The sequence below is a fragment of the Xenopus laevis genome, chromosome 7S (assembly GCF_017654675.1).
Source record: "Xenopus laevis strain J_2021 chromosome 7S, Xenopus_laevis_v10.1, whole genome shotgun sequence".
In the NCBI taxonomy this organism is placed as follows: Eukaryota; Metazoa; Chordata; class Amphibia; order Anura; family Pipidae; genus Xenopus; species Xenopus laevis.
Window position 1 is genome coordinate 69446334 of NC_054384.1, and position 14950 is coordinate 69461283.

The window sequence follows — 14950 nt, forward strand, 5'->3', positions numbered from 1 at the left end:
CCAACAGAAGAGGGATCCCCTTTGGGACTATAGAAAAGCACCGTTACGCTTAGGTAAACACCGATTTAATTGTAACTCTGTCAATAAAAGTAGATAACAACATGCTTACTTCATAATTTGAAGGTTTAATTTTGTTGCAATAGAGTTTATATATTCAGAATGCGCTACAATTTTGAATGTCTATCTGTGATGAATGTAACCGGTTCTGCAACTTATGATCAATATGTGATTCTTATGATTATGCTTATAAAGTTTTACAGGAAACATAAAAAATTTTAAATATAAAAAAGAAAAAATTGTGTGGGGGGTTAGTTTTTTAGCGTAATGTCTATGTGGGTTTTTTACTGTGATGTGGGGTTGGCAGATCTGGGGTGGGCTTGGGCACTGGTGGGCCCAGGTGTTCCTATACCATATAAAGGCACAAGGCTTGCAGGTTGAGGTTTATAATCAGGGATTCTCTGTACAGGTTTGAGCAAATTACGAGACTGTTGAAGCTAAACGTGAAGGGGAATACATATGCTGGGCTCATAGTTTTATGGAATCTCTCTGTTAGGCTATGGGCAAATAGCAAACAGGGAACAGTTCTTGCTGAATTGGTGCTTAGTGACAAAAGGGGAATATATGCTGCCGATTGCTGGAAGCATTGTTCCTGGGTGGTGTTCTCTTCCTTCCCGCGAATGGGAAGTGTGCCGCTTATTGTGGAGGCAGTCCGGGCATAGTGTTTTTCAGTCTGGCGGCTGCATTGAGCATGCTGCTCTGGGTGTTGTTGCACCATAGTGGTGTGTGGTGTCGGAGTATTTGCGGATTGTGGCCCGCAATATCCGAGAATCGTGTCATTAAAGATTCGGTGAATACAATTATTGAATCGAATCTTAATTTTGCATATGACAGTGGACGGTAATGTAAAAAGTGGAAAAAACATCTTTTTCTTCCTTTGTTTTGGTGACAAATAGTTACGTGATTTCCCTTCTCACCCCTAATTTGAATATGCAAATCCTAGATTCAGTTTCAGTAAGCTGTGTACAAAGGAAACCTATGATTTTTTAAGAAATGACTGCTTTTTTCTCTAATAATAAAAAGTGGGTCTTGTTTGATTGGTAATTAAGTTAAGAGTTTATATGTTTTGTCAGAATAAGAGATGAGATCAAAATCCCTTCTAGGGCTGGACAAGAATTATACAGAAAATTGATTTATGAAAATCTCTCTCAAATGTTTTCTGGCTGGTAATAATAAAGTTCCTTAAGTGTCCCGAAGTTTGCATTTTGGCGAACAAAGTCACAGAGTAAATGTTTCCGACTGGCGATTTACTCTTATTGGCGGTGGCAGAACAACCCGGATGCAACCAAAGAAGGAGAGAGAAATGGAGGGGAGGAGAATGCAAGAAAGGGCGGAAGAGAAAAGCAACGGAGGGGAGGGTGGACGAGTTTGAGGGCGAGAGCAAAGGGGAGTTTAGGGGTGCGAACCCGCTAGGGGAAGGAGGAAGACATTTTTAAAGGTAGCTTCCCAGCGCCCTTCATTGCGGTCCGTGGACCTGCCTCTTTCTGCTGCTCCTATGTTCTGGCCCTGGCCAGTGGAAAACATTTCAGGGATATGTTTCACCATGGTAGCACAAAATTGAAACGTGGGGATCATATCTCCGTGTGCATTAGTCTTTAACAGGCATTCCCAAGTTATTGCAGTGTAATTACGCAACTTATGCTCCTAGATGGCTAAGTGGTAGGGTTTGGGTTGGATTTATGTTACTGTATATATAGTTGTTTTGGCCCACTAGGGAGGAGTAGTGGAAACCATAGAAAGGGGTGGAGTTTTAGAAAGAATTGGAGGACAAAAAACACAAGGGACATTTGTGATCACAGATGACAATGCTACTGAAGGAAGCACCTTGCAGGAGAAACACAACCAGGGACCGAAAGTGAGTAGGAAGTTGTGAGGCTTCAGTTAGCATAGGTTTAGTTTTTCTTATAGTGCACTGGTACAGTGGTTATGAGTCAGGTCAGGAAGTGAACAGAGGTTTTTTGTGTTGGGCTAAAGGGTTTATGGGCTCATATTGGTGGTTGTTGTGCATTTTGCAAAAAAAGTCTATGGTTCTGTGGGTGACCCTACAGTTAGTGGGAGTTTTTGGACTTGGAACCTAAAGTATGGTTTGGTTTCTAAGAGTGACCTTCAATTTGATTTTTTTTTTCCCCTTATTTTTTTTAGTCTATATCTTGTTACAGGAAATGGAATTGTAACAAAAATTACGCAGAATTGGAAAAGTTATATGTGTCCGCAAGGAAATGCACCCCATAATATAGGTTTTTTAATGGGATTTTATTTACATACTTGTCTTTATCTAGGGAATATGCAAGTGGAGTAAGCTGAAGAAAAGCGAAGGATATGCAAGAAGGGATTAGAAGAGAGATCAGAAGACAGAGGAAACGTTTGCCTGGGAACTCTATGGTAAGTATTATGGCTTTGGGTCGGTAACCAGAACATGTTTTGTATTTAGTCAGTCATTGCTGTGGGAGAAATATTGGGGGGTTGATATTGTGGGTTATTCTTTGCATAGAGCGCCATTTTTTAGGTTTTTGAGTGTGATGTGGTTGGTGGTAAAATTCTACAGAACGTTGTTTCATGGTTTATCAGTATATTATGGTGGGGTAGTTCTAGGATCACTTGCTTAAATTTTGGTTTACAGGTATGGGATCTGTTATCTGGAAACCTGTAATCCAGAAAGCTTTCTGCTGCTCAAGAAGGCTTTCTCCCATAGACTCCATTTTATTTAAAATTATCAAAATTTAAAAGCAGTGTTTTTTTTTTCTCTGTAATAATTAAACAGTAATTTGTACTTGAATCCAAACTAAGTGATATATGAATCCTTATTTTGAACCAAAAAATCAGCCTATTGGGGTTTATTTATTGTTTAAATGAATTTCTAGTAGACTAAAGGTATTGAAGATCCAAATTATGGAAAGAGGACTCATTTTGTGGTGATTATTTGCAGAGGGTTTGTGAGTATTATCTTTTTTTGAGCGGCTGGGAGGATTATGTTCAATGGCCTTGGTGGAGTCTATCTTCAGAACGGTCTTGGGAGGATTAATCTCAGAAGTGCCTGGATTATTTTTGGGAGCCTTTGGGATTATCATTCAGGAGCAGCCTGGGAGATTATCTTCAAGAGCATCTGGGAAGATTATCTTCAGAGCATGACTGGGAAGGATTTATCTCAGAGAGCTGGATTATCTCAGAGCAGGCTGGTGGGATTATATTCTTCAGAGTGGCTTGATTATCTTCCAGAGGTTGGATTATCTTCAGGTCGGATGGGAGGATACCATCAGAATGGCTGGTTGAGGGTGTAGTCTTCAGGCTATTGACACGTGTGGGATTATCACGAGGTTCGCGGACACGTTTTGTTTTTAAAATAAAAATGCCTGAAATTGAAACTGCTAGGCGTATTTATGCAGCGGTCGGCTTTTTTTTAAAAACTGGAACTGAAACTGCCGCCGACATCGCACGTGTATCCATAGCCTCAGAGCTTGCTGGGGAGAATTATATTCAGGTCGGATGGGAGGATTTTCTTCTTTGTTGTTGAATTGAGCGGATGGATCTTCGTATGGACTGAGTGAATTATCGCAGTGGAAGATGGGAGGATTATTTTCCGGAGCGGTTGTGCGGATTATCTTCATAGGGCTGGGAGGATTATCTGCAAAGTGTCTAGAACGATTCATTTAGGAGGGCTGGGAGGATTATCTTCAGAGTGGCTTGTAGAGGTAAGGGCAATTTTGTGCTTTTTTTTTAAATTGGCACTTCCGAAGGGCCCAGCGCACAACCCAGCCTCCCTTTAAAGAGGTTGGTTCCCTTCAAACAACTAGTTGTTTTCCGATAGATACCAGAAATAATGACAATTTTCCAAGTGACTTTTCTATTTTCTTATGTGTCCAACAGGTTTTTTTTCTAATATTGAAGTGTAAAGTGTCATTTTTCCTTCTGAAGCAAGCCTGGGGGTCGCCGACGCCTGTAAAGTTCTCAATGCGATACATTTAGTTGATACATTCTTATCTTTGTCCTGCTGAGCAGAATCTCTGGGTTTTCATTACAGGCAGCTGTTAGAATTTATACAATAGTTTGCTAATACTCAGAGATGCTGCTGAGAAATGTATCAACTTAATGTCAAAACTGGTAACAGTTCAGAGTCTGCACCTGATTTAACTGAGCTGCTAGTTGAATCAAACACCAGAGACAGGAACATTCCAACTTTCAACATTCAACGAGTAAAAAATAAATAATGGAAAGTAATTGAAAAAAGTCTTCATTTCCGGGAACATCTAAAAACAATGAATTGAAAAAAAGTGTTTGGAAGGTGAACAACCTTTACAAGAGGGTCCAGTATATCCATTTTAGCTGTAAATTTAGTGACATATTCGGGCTGTAGCTGAGATTTCCTCAGAATGGTATAATTCACTCATTTTGTTTATCCCAGTCCTGGTTAATTGGGGGCTGAGCGTTTCTATCATGTGGGGATCAGCAGTTTTGACACATTGAATAGATGAGGTGCTATAGTAAGAGAGGGACGGTGACATTTCTGGGACCATATAAGGACAAGGAACAGGCTGAGTTATACAGGGAACAATGAGTATATTTTGTGTTTTAATGCATAATGTACCCCTACTGTAAATTTAATAAGGATTTGAGATCCATATAAAGGCACACGGCTGCTGGTGGAGTTTACGGAAACTATTGTTTAACTCATGGGTTTTATGTATTATAACAGAGACTGTGCACCTATACTGTTCTGTTCATTCATAAGGATATTAGAAAGTGATTGAGGGGTTCTGTGACAATTAAATGCACAAGAGTGCAGGTTGAGTTACACTGGGAACTGTTACAAATTGTATTAGGGCATAATAACCCCCATTGTAAATTATAAGGCTATAGACAATCCATATAAATGCACAAGGCTACAGGCTGAGTTATACAGGGAACTTCTGAGTAATTGTGTATTATAAGGGATATTTTACCCCACTGTAGATGATAAGGAATATTTGTAGTAGGCCCTTGCCACAATTGTTTTTGCTCTTTATGCCCAGGTCACCAATGTTTTTACTTTTTTAGGGCCCTTTGTCCACCATTGTTTTTAAAACTCTTGGGGCCGGCTTTGGTCACCAATGTTTTTAATTTTTAGGCTTGCCGCATGTTTTTTAACTCTCAGGGGCCAGGCGACCAGTGTCTTCAACTCTTATGGTCCCAGGTATCAAGTTTTTTAACTCTTGGGCCCTTGCGACCAATGTTTTTAATCTTACGGCCCGTTGTCACATGTTTTATTTAGGGCCCCAGGGTGACCAAATGTTTCAACTCTTATGCCCTAGGCCACCAATGTCTTCAACTCTTTGTCCCAGATAAAGTTTTACCCTTAGGGGCCCCAGGCCACCAATGTTTTAACTCTTATGGACCCCGGGTCACCAATGTTTTTAACTCTTAGGGGCGCTAGGCCACCAATGTTTTTAGCTCTTAGGGCCACATGCCACCAATGTTTTTAACTCTTAGGGCCCCGGGCCACCAATGTTTTAACTCTTAAGGCCCTAGGGCCACCAATGTTTTTTTTAACATTTAAGATTTAAAGGAGGGGAAAGTATTTCATGAGAATTGTCACCTGATCGTAGCAGAGATTTTCCATAGGCAACACATTTCCTCGTTTACCATTGCCTTTATTCGGACCGTCGAGTGTTTGACCAAAGTATTTAACCCACTGCCTCATATTTACACATCAGAAATGCGGAAAAGTTCTACTAACAAATTTGATTTAGGTTGAGTTAGGTAACTGTTTAAAGAGTCTACCTCGACCAAAAGTTACTGTTCCAGGTTCATGTCCATGTGAACTTTGGTACTGAGTGGGGGGGGGGTTTCGTGGATCCAGGGGCAGGGTTGGCCCAACTTGCCCCAATCCTTCCTTATTACCGTCATCAAAGGGCTTCCTCGCCTAGCAAACAATGGAGTGTGTCATTGTGGGGGCAGGAAGAAATATAATACTCCTCCATCGCTTTAGCAGGAATCCCCCACCCCAAAAGGATGTCTCATAACCTGGAGAGAGTGGTAACCAAAAAACAAATCCAGCACAGGCATTCCCCAATATCAAGCACCTTCATATACTAAATGTCTGGTATAGTATAAATAGGTCTGGTGGGAAGTGGATGGAATTCCAATATTAAGAGGGCAATGGACTTGAATGGAAATGCTTACATTGTGGCCTATGGAGTAAAGAAATTTTGTAGTTCCTTGCAATCATTTGAGATCAACATGTGTCCCTATGTCTTTCATCCCCATCAATGTACATATGAAGCAAATAACCCTGCAGAGATATTAACCCATTCCCTTCATCAAATAAACCACTGTATCAGCACCACGACCCAGTTTTACCCTTACACTGCCATTTTGAGCAGCTCCCAGCAGTATTAATTGCCCCGTCACACAACCGGTCAGTCATCTTTACAAGAATGAGGCACAGGAGCCCCTTCCCTCAATATTCACCATAGGGATTAAAGAAAAACACAGAGACTTTTTTATGGGGAAACCTGTCGGAGAGCACAGGATTTATTAAAATGAACAGCTAATTTATATTTGGGCATCCCTAACGACCAATGATCCAGAGGAAGGCGAAAAACCCTAGAGTACTATGGGGACCAATCTGCACTGTAGGTAAAAATTCCTTCCTGACTCCTAGAAACGGCAGTCGGTTTTACACCCTGGATCATTTAGGATTCAGGCCATGGTGTTGGGTCGGCGGCAGCAGCAGCAGCAGCAGCAGGTGAGTCTTTGGGTGGAATGCTGAAAAGAAAAGATATAGAAAGTGTTGACAAAAGAATAAAGACATACTTGTTTCCTTATGATATTAAAGGCTATAGGTCTTGATTTAAGAACGCACTATTCGTTGGGCCTGTGGGGACTGTTTGGGTCTCTCTACACATGGAATGCCTTGGCCTATTATGAATCTCAGTCTGAGCCTGTGCCATTTATTCTTTTATACGCTTTGATCACCTGGCGCCAGTCCATTATCCAGTAGCAACCCATTTCCAAAGGTGGATATCTAAGCCAGATGTCCATCAGCCCTATAAGCGTTACCTACCTCCCCTGTTATTAGCCTACTATAGAATCTACACTTTATCTGCAGACTTTTATCTCTGTCAGCAACCTCTTACAACCTAAAGACAACCAAACATTGGCCTATGGGGTGCTCTCAAAGTAATCAGCCTGCGGCCTCAACAGACAGTGTATGATTTCCTTTTATTATTCTGATTGAAAATGCTCAGAACAGCAGGAAGTAAAGTGGAGCTGCATTGGACAACACGAGGCATCTCTAGATAATGGGTAATTGTCAGTAAATTGATACATTACCCAAACTCTCCGGAGCATCTTCATGATGGCCTTCCTGAACTGTTTTCGGAGGGTCGGCCTCTCCAGAGGGTCTTTGATGATTTCTTCCACCTCAGGAGCTTCTTCTTCTCCATCAACTCCCTCCTCTTTCTCCTCCACTGCAGGAGATTGCTCTTCCGTTGTCTTCTCCTCCACTCTAGGGGTTTGATTTTCATCTGCAGAACCTCCTACTTCTGCTCCCTCTTCTTTCTCCTCCTCATCAGGAATTTGCTGTTGTTCAGCGGGAGGAGCTGTTTCTTCATTTGTTGGAGCATCCTCCTCTTCTTTATCTTCAGCTCCTTCTTCTTTCTCCTGAGAGGCAAGAGCTTCCTCTTCTGCTGCTCCAGGAGCTGCTTCTTCCTCTGCTTGCTCCTCCATCATCTTCTCCTCCACTGCAGGGTCTTCAGCGGGAGCTCCTTCCGCTTCCTCTTCCTTGTCCTCTGTATCAAGGGCTTCCTCATCTGCTGCTGCAGGGGCTCCATCCTCCTCTTCTTCAGCTGCAGGACTGTGTGCTTGTTTCTTACTAGGTTTAAAGGGAAGAAAATGAAAAAAATGGGTCATTATTGTAATTTGTTTCCAAAGTATTGCAACTACAATTCTGATGACTGGAGGATTAAAATAGCCTTGTACCTAAGAAATATCATTATACCTGCTACATACCTGTCCCTACTGTAACACATTGGGCAGTTACTGAGCTGAGTAAGTTCCATGCTAGACTTCACCCAGTGATACATGCTGAGATACATGCTATCGTTGTAGGGACCTAAAAAAGTTCAACAAGTTTCTGTGCTATTTACTATTAGTATGGCCAAAGCACCCAGAGGTACGAGAAAACATCTATTTTTTTTTTTAATATGTTATGTGCCAGTAAGTGTAATTGAAAGTGTTAATTGCAGAATACATACCCAGCCGCTTTCTTTAGCTTCAGCTCCCTCAGGAACTCATGGTGAAGCTGGGTCAGATGTTGGTTGATAGTCTGTGAGCGCAGGGGAGGCACAAGGATAGGAGCAAAGGGGAAAGAAAGGAGACAATTAGGATTATGCCTGTATATGTGCTGCTAATAGTACCTTTATATGCTGAGGGCAGTGAGGGTGTGGGATTCCCTGCCGGCAGCTGATGTTGTGAAATTATAATTATGAGCATCAGCCTTTTCTCATCATAGGGAGAAAAAACCCCAAATTACCCCTTGTGCCGTTGTCCCGATTGCAATAGACCAATCAAAGTTCATTATCTAGCGGTTAAACACCCAAGAAAAGCATCAGGGACAGTGATCCCAGGTGAACTTACATTCTCCAGCCGCAGATACTCAAGCTGCTTCCTCCGGTTTTGCACTCGAGTTGGATGATCCTGTGGAAGAAGAGAGTCAATGTTAAGCGCTTCTTTGTACCAATGCCATTATTGTGGCCATGTGAACGCTTGTGATAAAACCATTTTTGTTTCTGGTAAAAATGGCACTTGGATGGGAGACTTTAGATGCCCCCAGGGGAGCAGGAGATACAATGAATGATAATGTTCTAGATTATTATAGAGACTCAAAGTGAATAATAACCTCTCCTATAATAATAATTATACAAGTGACACTTACAGGAGGCAGCTTCGCAGATTTCCTGAGGGCGGCATATTCCCTCTTAATCACTTCCTGTAACATAAAGAAAGAAGCAGTGTGAGATAAGAGCTGGCAATCTAATATCATTTGTTCCCTATTCATCTAAACATCTATTCTGCATTACATACCAGTGAGTTGAGCATTTTCCAGAAATGCATGATGTTCTCTTTGGCCCTCATCCTCGGGTCCACATCACATGTTAGAAGGAAGTGCTTTCTGAAAAAGAAAGATCACTGAATGTTAATAAAACATTTTCCAGCTGTATTGCCCTTGCAGTTACCCCTGGGGCAATAGCAAATGATTCCCAACATGTAACAAGTCCATTTATGTTTTACTTACAGGACGATGTTCTCGCCGAATTCGACCCGGTAGTGATGTTCTGCGGGAAAAACACAATTCAGTTAAATACTGAGCTAAAGGGGGAAAGGAATTCACAAATAATAAAACAATGGCACAACCTTAGGAACTGATAAATAATAGAGGATTTTACCATAATAAGAAGCGAGGGCCTCAAAGTCCGTGTGTTCCCCCCTGAAGTCCTTCAGGACGGAGTACAGCGTCTGTAAGTAAAAAGAAAAAGCATTAGGGACAGAATACTAAGTGGCTCTGGCTCTGAGGAGAATAGAGACAGAAAGGGGTTTGGGTTTTTATGGGGCAGACATGCCAGGAATAAGGGCATTTAATTCTGAAAATTTAATAAAAGTAGAGATTGGATTCCCTGGATGTCAGTTCTACCTGCACAGAGAAAATTGTTTGGCAGCTCCAACACATATCTATATCTATATCTATATCTATATATATATATATATATATATATATATATATATATATATATATATATATATATATATATATATATATATATATATATATATATATATATATATATATATATATATATATATAAATATAGAGTTGCTTTGGGTGTCCACACTCGATCTCCAATAGAGTAGAGGTGCACGATCAATGTTCATAATATGCAGTAGTAATGGATCAGCACACTCATTTTAGAAGTGATTAAAGTGTCTTTAATGGTAACACAGCATTGTTATCCGACGTTTCGGTCCCACCTGGGACCTTGAGAAAGGTCCCCAGGTGGGACCGAAACGTCGGATAACAATGCTGTGTTACCAATAAAGACACTTTAATCACTTCTAAAATGAGTGTGCTGATCCATTACTACTATATATATATATATATATATAATATATATATATATATATATATATATATATATATATATATATATATATATATATATATATATGAACAAACAAGCCGCACTCCAAGGACTTCATTTTGAAAAATAAAGGTGAAGTTTTATTTCAACGTTTTGGCTCCTTATCTGGGGCCGTCTTCAGGAGAATCTCCTGAAGACGGCCCCACTTAAGCAGCCGAAGTGTTGAGAATAAAACTTCACCTTTATTTTTCAAAATGAAGACCTTGGAGTGTGGCTTGTTTGTTCACTGCATACTAATGTGTTGACCAGCACCCAGGCAGCGGTGGATTGTTAAGCGTGCAATATATATATATATATATATATATATATATATATATATATAGAGCAAAAAAACCGCACTCACAGGGCTTTCTGAAGGTGCAAAATCAAAAATGATGTTTATTTCAACGTTTCGGCTATTCACTTAAGCCGTCTTCAGAAAGCCCTGTGAGTGCGGTTTTTTTGCTCTATTATTGATTATTATAACCAGCACCTAGGCAGTTGAGCTTGTTTTGCGTGCACCAGAAATTGGACTATGTGTGTGTGTGTGTGTGTATATATATATATATATATATATATATATAAAAGGAAGCAGACAGACAGCTGCTTAAGGAGAGCTTATATAGAAGAGTGAAAGGGAAACACCAGTTCAGATGAGAGAGGATTGTTTTACACTGAGGCATTACCAGAAGAGATGGATTTCTCTGCTTCTTGTCCATCGTTGAAACCTACAGGGACAAATAGACATAATCAGCCAAAATGAAGTCAAGAGTTGTTCCCCTTTAAATGAACTCTTAGTATGATGCAGAGAATGATGTTCTAAGACAATTTGCACTTGGTTTGCCTTTTTATTATTTGTGGGTTTGAGTTATTGAGCTTTTTCTTCAGCAGCTCTCCAGTTTGCAATTAAAACCATCTGGTTGCTAAGGTCCAAATTACTCTAGCAACCATGTGCTGATTTGAAGAAAAGTAGCAATAACAATAAATGTGTAGCCTTACAGACCATTTGTTTTTTGATGGGGTCAGTGACCCCCATTTGAAAGCTGGAAAGAGTCAGAAAACTATCGAAAACATTTAATGAAGACTAATGGAAAAGTTGCTTAGAAGTAGCCATCCTGTTATATACTAAAATATACATTAAAGGTGAACCACCCATTTAATTATTTCCTTATCTATATTCTCCCATTTGTATGAAACATTGTTCCAGTCAATGATTAAAGCCCATTATTAATGCTGTTGATGGATTGGCTTCTTATAAATACAATATACAGTAACCGTATGGGCTCATATGCACAAAGCCACGTGGGACCCCCCAAGTGAATTTATGACAGACTCTCTGAAGAAGAAATCATGTGCTGAATCAGTTGAATTTGAAAGATTACCTCTTAATGAAGATTCTCCGATGGGGAAAAAATATAGGGGGCGGCACAAGGCCGGGCCACCCCAAGGGGGGTCTCCCTAAGGAACCCCTGGCTCTCTTACACTGTTCAGATAAAGATGTAATTATATGAACAATGGAGAAGCCAAAAAAAAACTCCCAGGTGTTAATGGGCAGGTGTGAATCACCGAAGTCGCGGTCCAAAAATGCAGGAAAGGCACTGTAGCAATCTGTATAGAAAAGAGAATATAAAGGCAAGTTAAGGAATTTAGCGCTTAATATTTCCTATTTAATACAGAGGAAAGCAGAAATGTATTTTCCCCTAAACTTTGAGCTTTGTATCAGTTCCAGCAGGTACTGAGCCTCGGTCTCTAGAATGCTGGAAGTTTCCTCACACAGTCAATTAGCAGAGAGCCCTAAATAACTGCCAAAGTCTGTGTCTCCCAACCAGCACTAACATTAAAGGCTTCTCCCAAGCACATTTTAGGGGAAAAATCTCCAAATTCACTAAAATCAGGGAGAGGAGCAACATCTGCTAGTCTGAGGGGGCGTCACCCAACCTTTTCCCCTCTTGTTTTTAATATAGTAAAGGTTATTTGGCAAAATATCTCTCAGAGGGAATATACACTTAACCAACGGACTAAACCAACTGTCAAACCCTAGGTATAAAGTCTCCTCTCTTCTATGGGACCTGCTGTATGTCCCCCACTCATCACCCCCAACTGTCCCCATGGCACGTGCCTCTGCTTCCCACCCCTAGTTCCAGACTTGGATAAAGGGAACATGTATTTAGCTACAATGTTGGTACATAAGAACAGGGCACATACCCAGGGGCAAAGGGACAAATCTCTAAGGAGCCTGTCAGTACTGGGAACATACATTAAGTATCTTATGGTGTGCTACAGGGTCCCCAAAACTTTCCTTCTGTAGATAATGTGAATATTTGCTGGCAGCCCTGCATAACTGCCAAATCCACAAAAAGTCTGTGTCTCCCAACCAGCACTAAGATTAAAGGCATCTCCCAAGCACATTTTAGGGGAAAAATAACCAAATTCACTAAAATCAGGGATAGGCACAACACCTGCTCATCTCTGTGGGACATTGCCCAAATTCCCTCCTCTTTTTCCACTAAAATAAAGGTTTTTTGGCAAAAAATCTCCCAGAGGGAAAGTACTCTTACCTCTCACCACAGGGCCAACCAACGGACTGAACCAACTGTCACATTTCCAGGTGGAAGTCACCTCTGTCCCCTGCTCTTAAAGGGGAAGTGTCCCCTGTTGATGAGTGAGGATTATATGGCATTTATTTCTAATTAGATGTGCAGCACATACACAGACTATTAAGTACACAGAGCATTGCTTTGTATGTGTGGCCTATTGAGTCAGTGCAGTTACTGCGCTGCCATATCTGTTGGGTCCATTCATTCATCAGCCATGGTTCCAATCAGTGCTGCTGCTGTTGCTCAGTCTGGTAGAACCGGGGGTCCTTGGCTTGTAGGGGGTCCCTTCCTTAGCCTTAATAGTGGGTAGAGATGGTGGATCTCATTGTTCTTTTTATTTATTGCTTACTGAGCATTTTGTGATTATTTGGAATATGTCCAGCCAATCTTGCTCAGGGACTGAGGTTTAAGTCTGTTTCCGAAGACTTAGTATAGTCCGGTAAGTTGGGGTGTTTGTGTTCCAGCATGACCTTGTACGTTAGAGAGAGTCCGTGTCGGTGTATTTATAGAGCTTTATGTTTCAAAGCTGGTTAGTGGTCTACACACAGTATTTCCTATTGATATAGACGTCATGTAATGTTTCAGCTGTCTGTACCTCCACTTGTCCCCAACTTACCGCTTTTCTTTGTTTTTTAGGAGCATGGGGATCTGGTCTATTTCCATGCCTAGAAGGTGCCTTGATTGAAGATTCTGGAGCCCAAAAGCAGTTTTGTATCCCTTATGTTCAATCCCAGGTAAGTAGTCCGTGTTGTTTCTTATTGGGGTCAGTGGTGATGGATATGGAGCCAGTGAACAGTTTTTGTTTAGCTGGTGCCATATACTTAAAGGGGTTGTTTTACCTTCCAAATTTTCAGTTCAATTGTTTTCAGATTGTTCCCCAGAAATAAAAACTTTTTGCAATTGCTTTCCACATTATATGAACAACATATGTCAGATTAAAAGCCATCTACATGTTCTTCTCTTCAGCTACCACCTAGCATCTGCAGTGGTCTCTGCAAATATTGGGGTCCTTGCAACACATTTGGGAAGGGAGTGTGGCTTTGGGATAGCAGCTATAGTAGGTAGAGATGGTGCCGTAGTTTTATGGGATCTCTCTGTACAGGCTATGAGCAAACATAGGGGCTGTTCCTGCTGAATTTTGCCAAGTACACTGGAATACCTTTAATAATTGAATAATCAGCCAGTTGATTGGGTCAGTTTCTTAGGTTGAGGGCCTTTGCAGTATCAACTGGAAGGAACCATTTTCTGTACAGGCTAGCAGACAGGGAGGAATCATTGTGACTGTGGTTGAAGTGTCCGGGATATCTGTATCAGTAATTCCCTTGTAGTTGTCTAAGTCTAGGTGAGGAGAGAAAGTAGGATTGCCAAAGACTGGGATATGGAGAGCGGGGGCGTTAATCCACTTCCCAGTTTTAGAAAGAGTGTCCAGTAACGTCCCTGAACTAGTTGGCTTGTTACATTGTAGGTAAGGTGGTGACCTCATCACCTCACTATACTTTGTATCACAGTGTTGGTGTCTAATTAGTTTCTATTTTGTCCCAACTTGCGGGGAAGTTGTAGAGTACACTGTCTAGTTCCATGTATCAATATATGTTTTTACCTAATAGTATGTAGCAGGTAAGATGCTGCAAGGTAGAAGTTATCTCCAATATCGCCAAATTTAGTTAAGGCTCGCAGCTTGGTGCTTCAGAGTAGAAAGACATGCACACCCAATTTGGATTCAGGGGAATGTCTATTTTCTGAAAATATATTTTTTTGGGTGAATGTACATTTTTCTATCTTTGCCCCACAAATTAATGCTGTAAATGTGTTGAATTTGCAGTACCTGAAATGACAGACCATGTGGGGGGTCTTCAAAGCTGCGAAAAGACCTGACGTCACGAAAAGACCCGAAGTTGAAGTCCTGAAGCCTCGAAAGGACCCAAAGCCAGGTAAGGAGTAAGGTCCACTGATCAGTGTGTTTTTTATTTTATTAAACCCCTGTATTATGTTAATACTATATAGGCCCCTGACCACCAATGTTTCTTTTAAACTTTTAAGAGGGGGCCATGGCCACCAATGTTTTTAGAAACATTTTTGGGGAACCAGGTGCAAAGGTTTTTTTTTTTTTAACTTATAGCGGGAGGGCCCTGGCCACCAATGATT

The 14950-nt window shown here is 40.9% G+C and overlaps 1 protein-coding gene and 1 long non-coding RNA gene across 3 annotated transcripts in view; one reads left to right on the top strand and one right to left on the bottom strand.

Annotated features, from left to right (window-relative positions):
- Positions 1-11882, bottom strand: part of LOC121396442 (cilia- and flagella-associated protein 251-like) — a 32914-nt gene extending 21032 nt beyond the window's left edge. The window contains exons 1-6 of one of the 2 annotated variants that reach the window (XM_041571351.1): positions 11591-11882; positions 10895-10936; positions 9480-9549; positions 9329-9368; positions 9118-9205; positions 8969-9022 (exon numbers count right to left, since the gene is read on the bottom strand). In XM_041571351.1, the coding sequence (XP_041427285.1) occupies positions 8969-9022; positions 9118-9205; positions 9329-9368; positions 9480-9549; positions 10895-10927 (285 nt within the window). In that variant the 5' untranslated portion in view covers positions 10928-10936; positions 11591-11882. Of the gene's footprint in view, positions 1-8968; positions 9094-9117; positions 9206-9328; positions 9369-9479; positions 9550-10894; positions 10937-11590 lie in introns of those variants that run through there. The other variant, XM_041571352.1, reaches the window with a different exon arrangement.
- A 1090-nt stretch (positions 11883-12972) lies between these two features.
- Positions 12973-14676, top strand: LOC121396449. The gene is made up of 2 exons (XR_005963048.1): positions 12973-13539; positions 14628-14676. It is a non-coding gene; the product is annotated as an uncharacterized LOC121396449 (long non-coding RNA).
- The last annotated feature ends 274 nt before the right edge of the window (positions 14677-14950 follow it).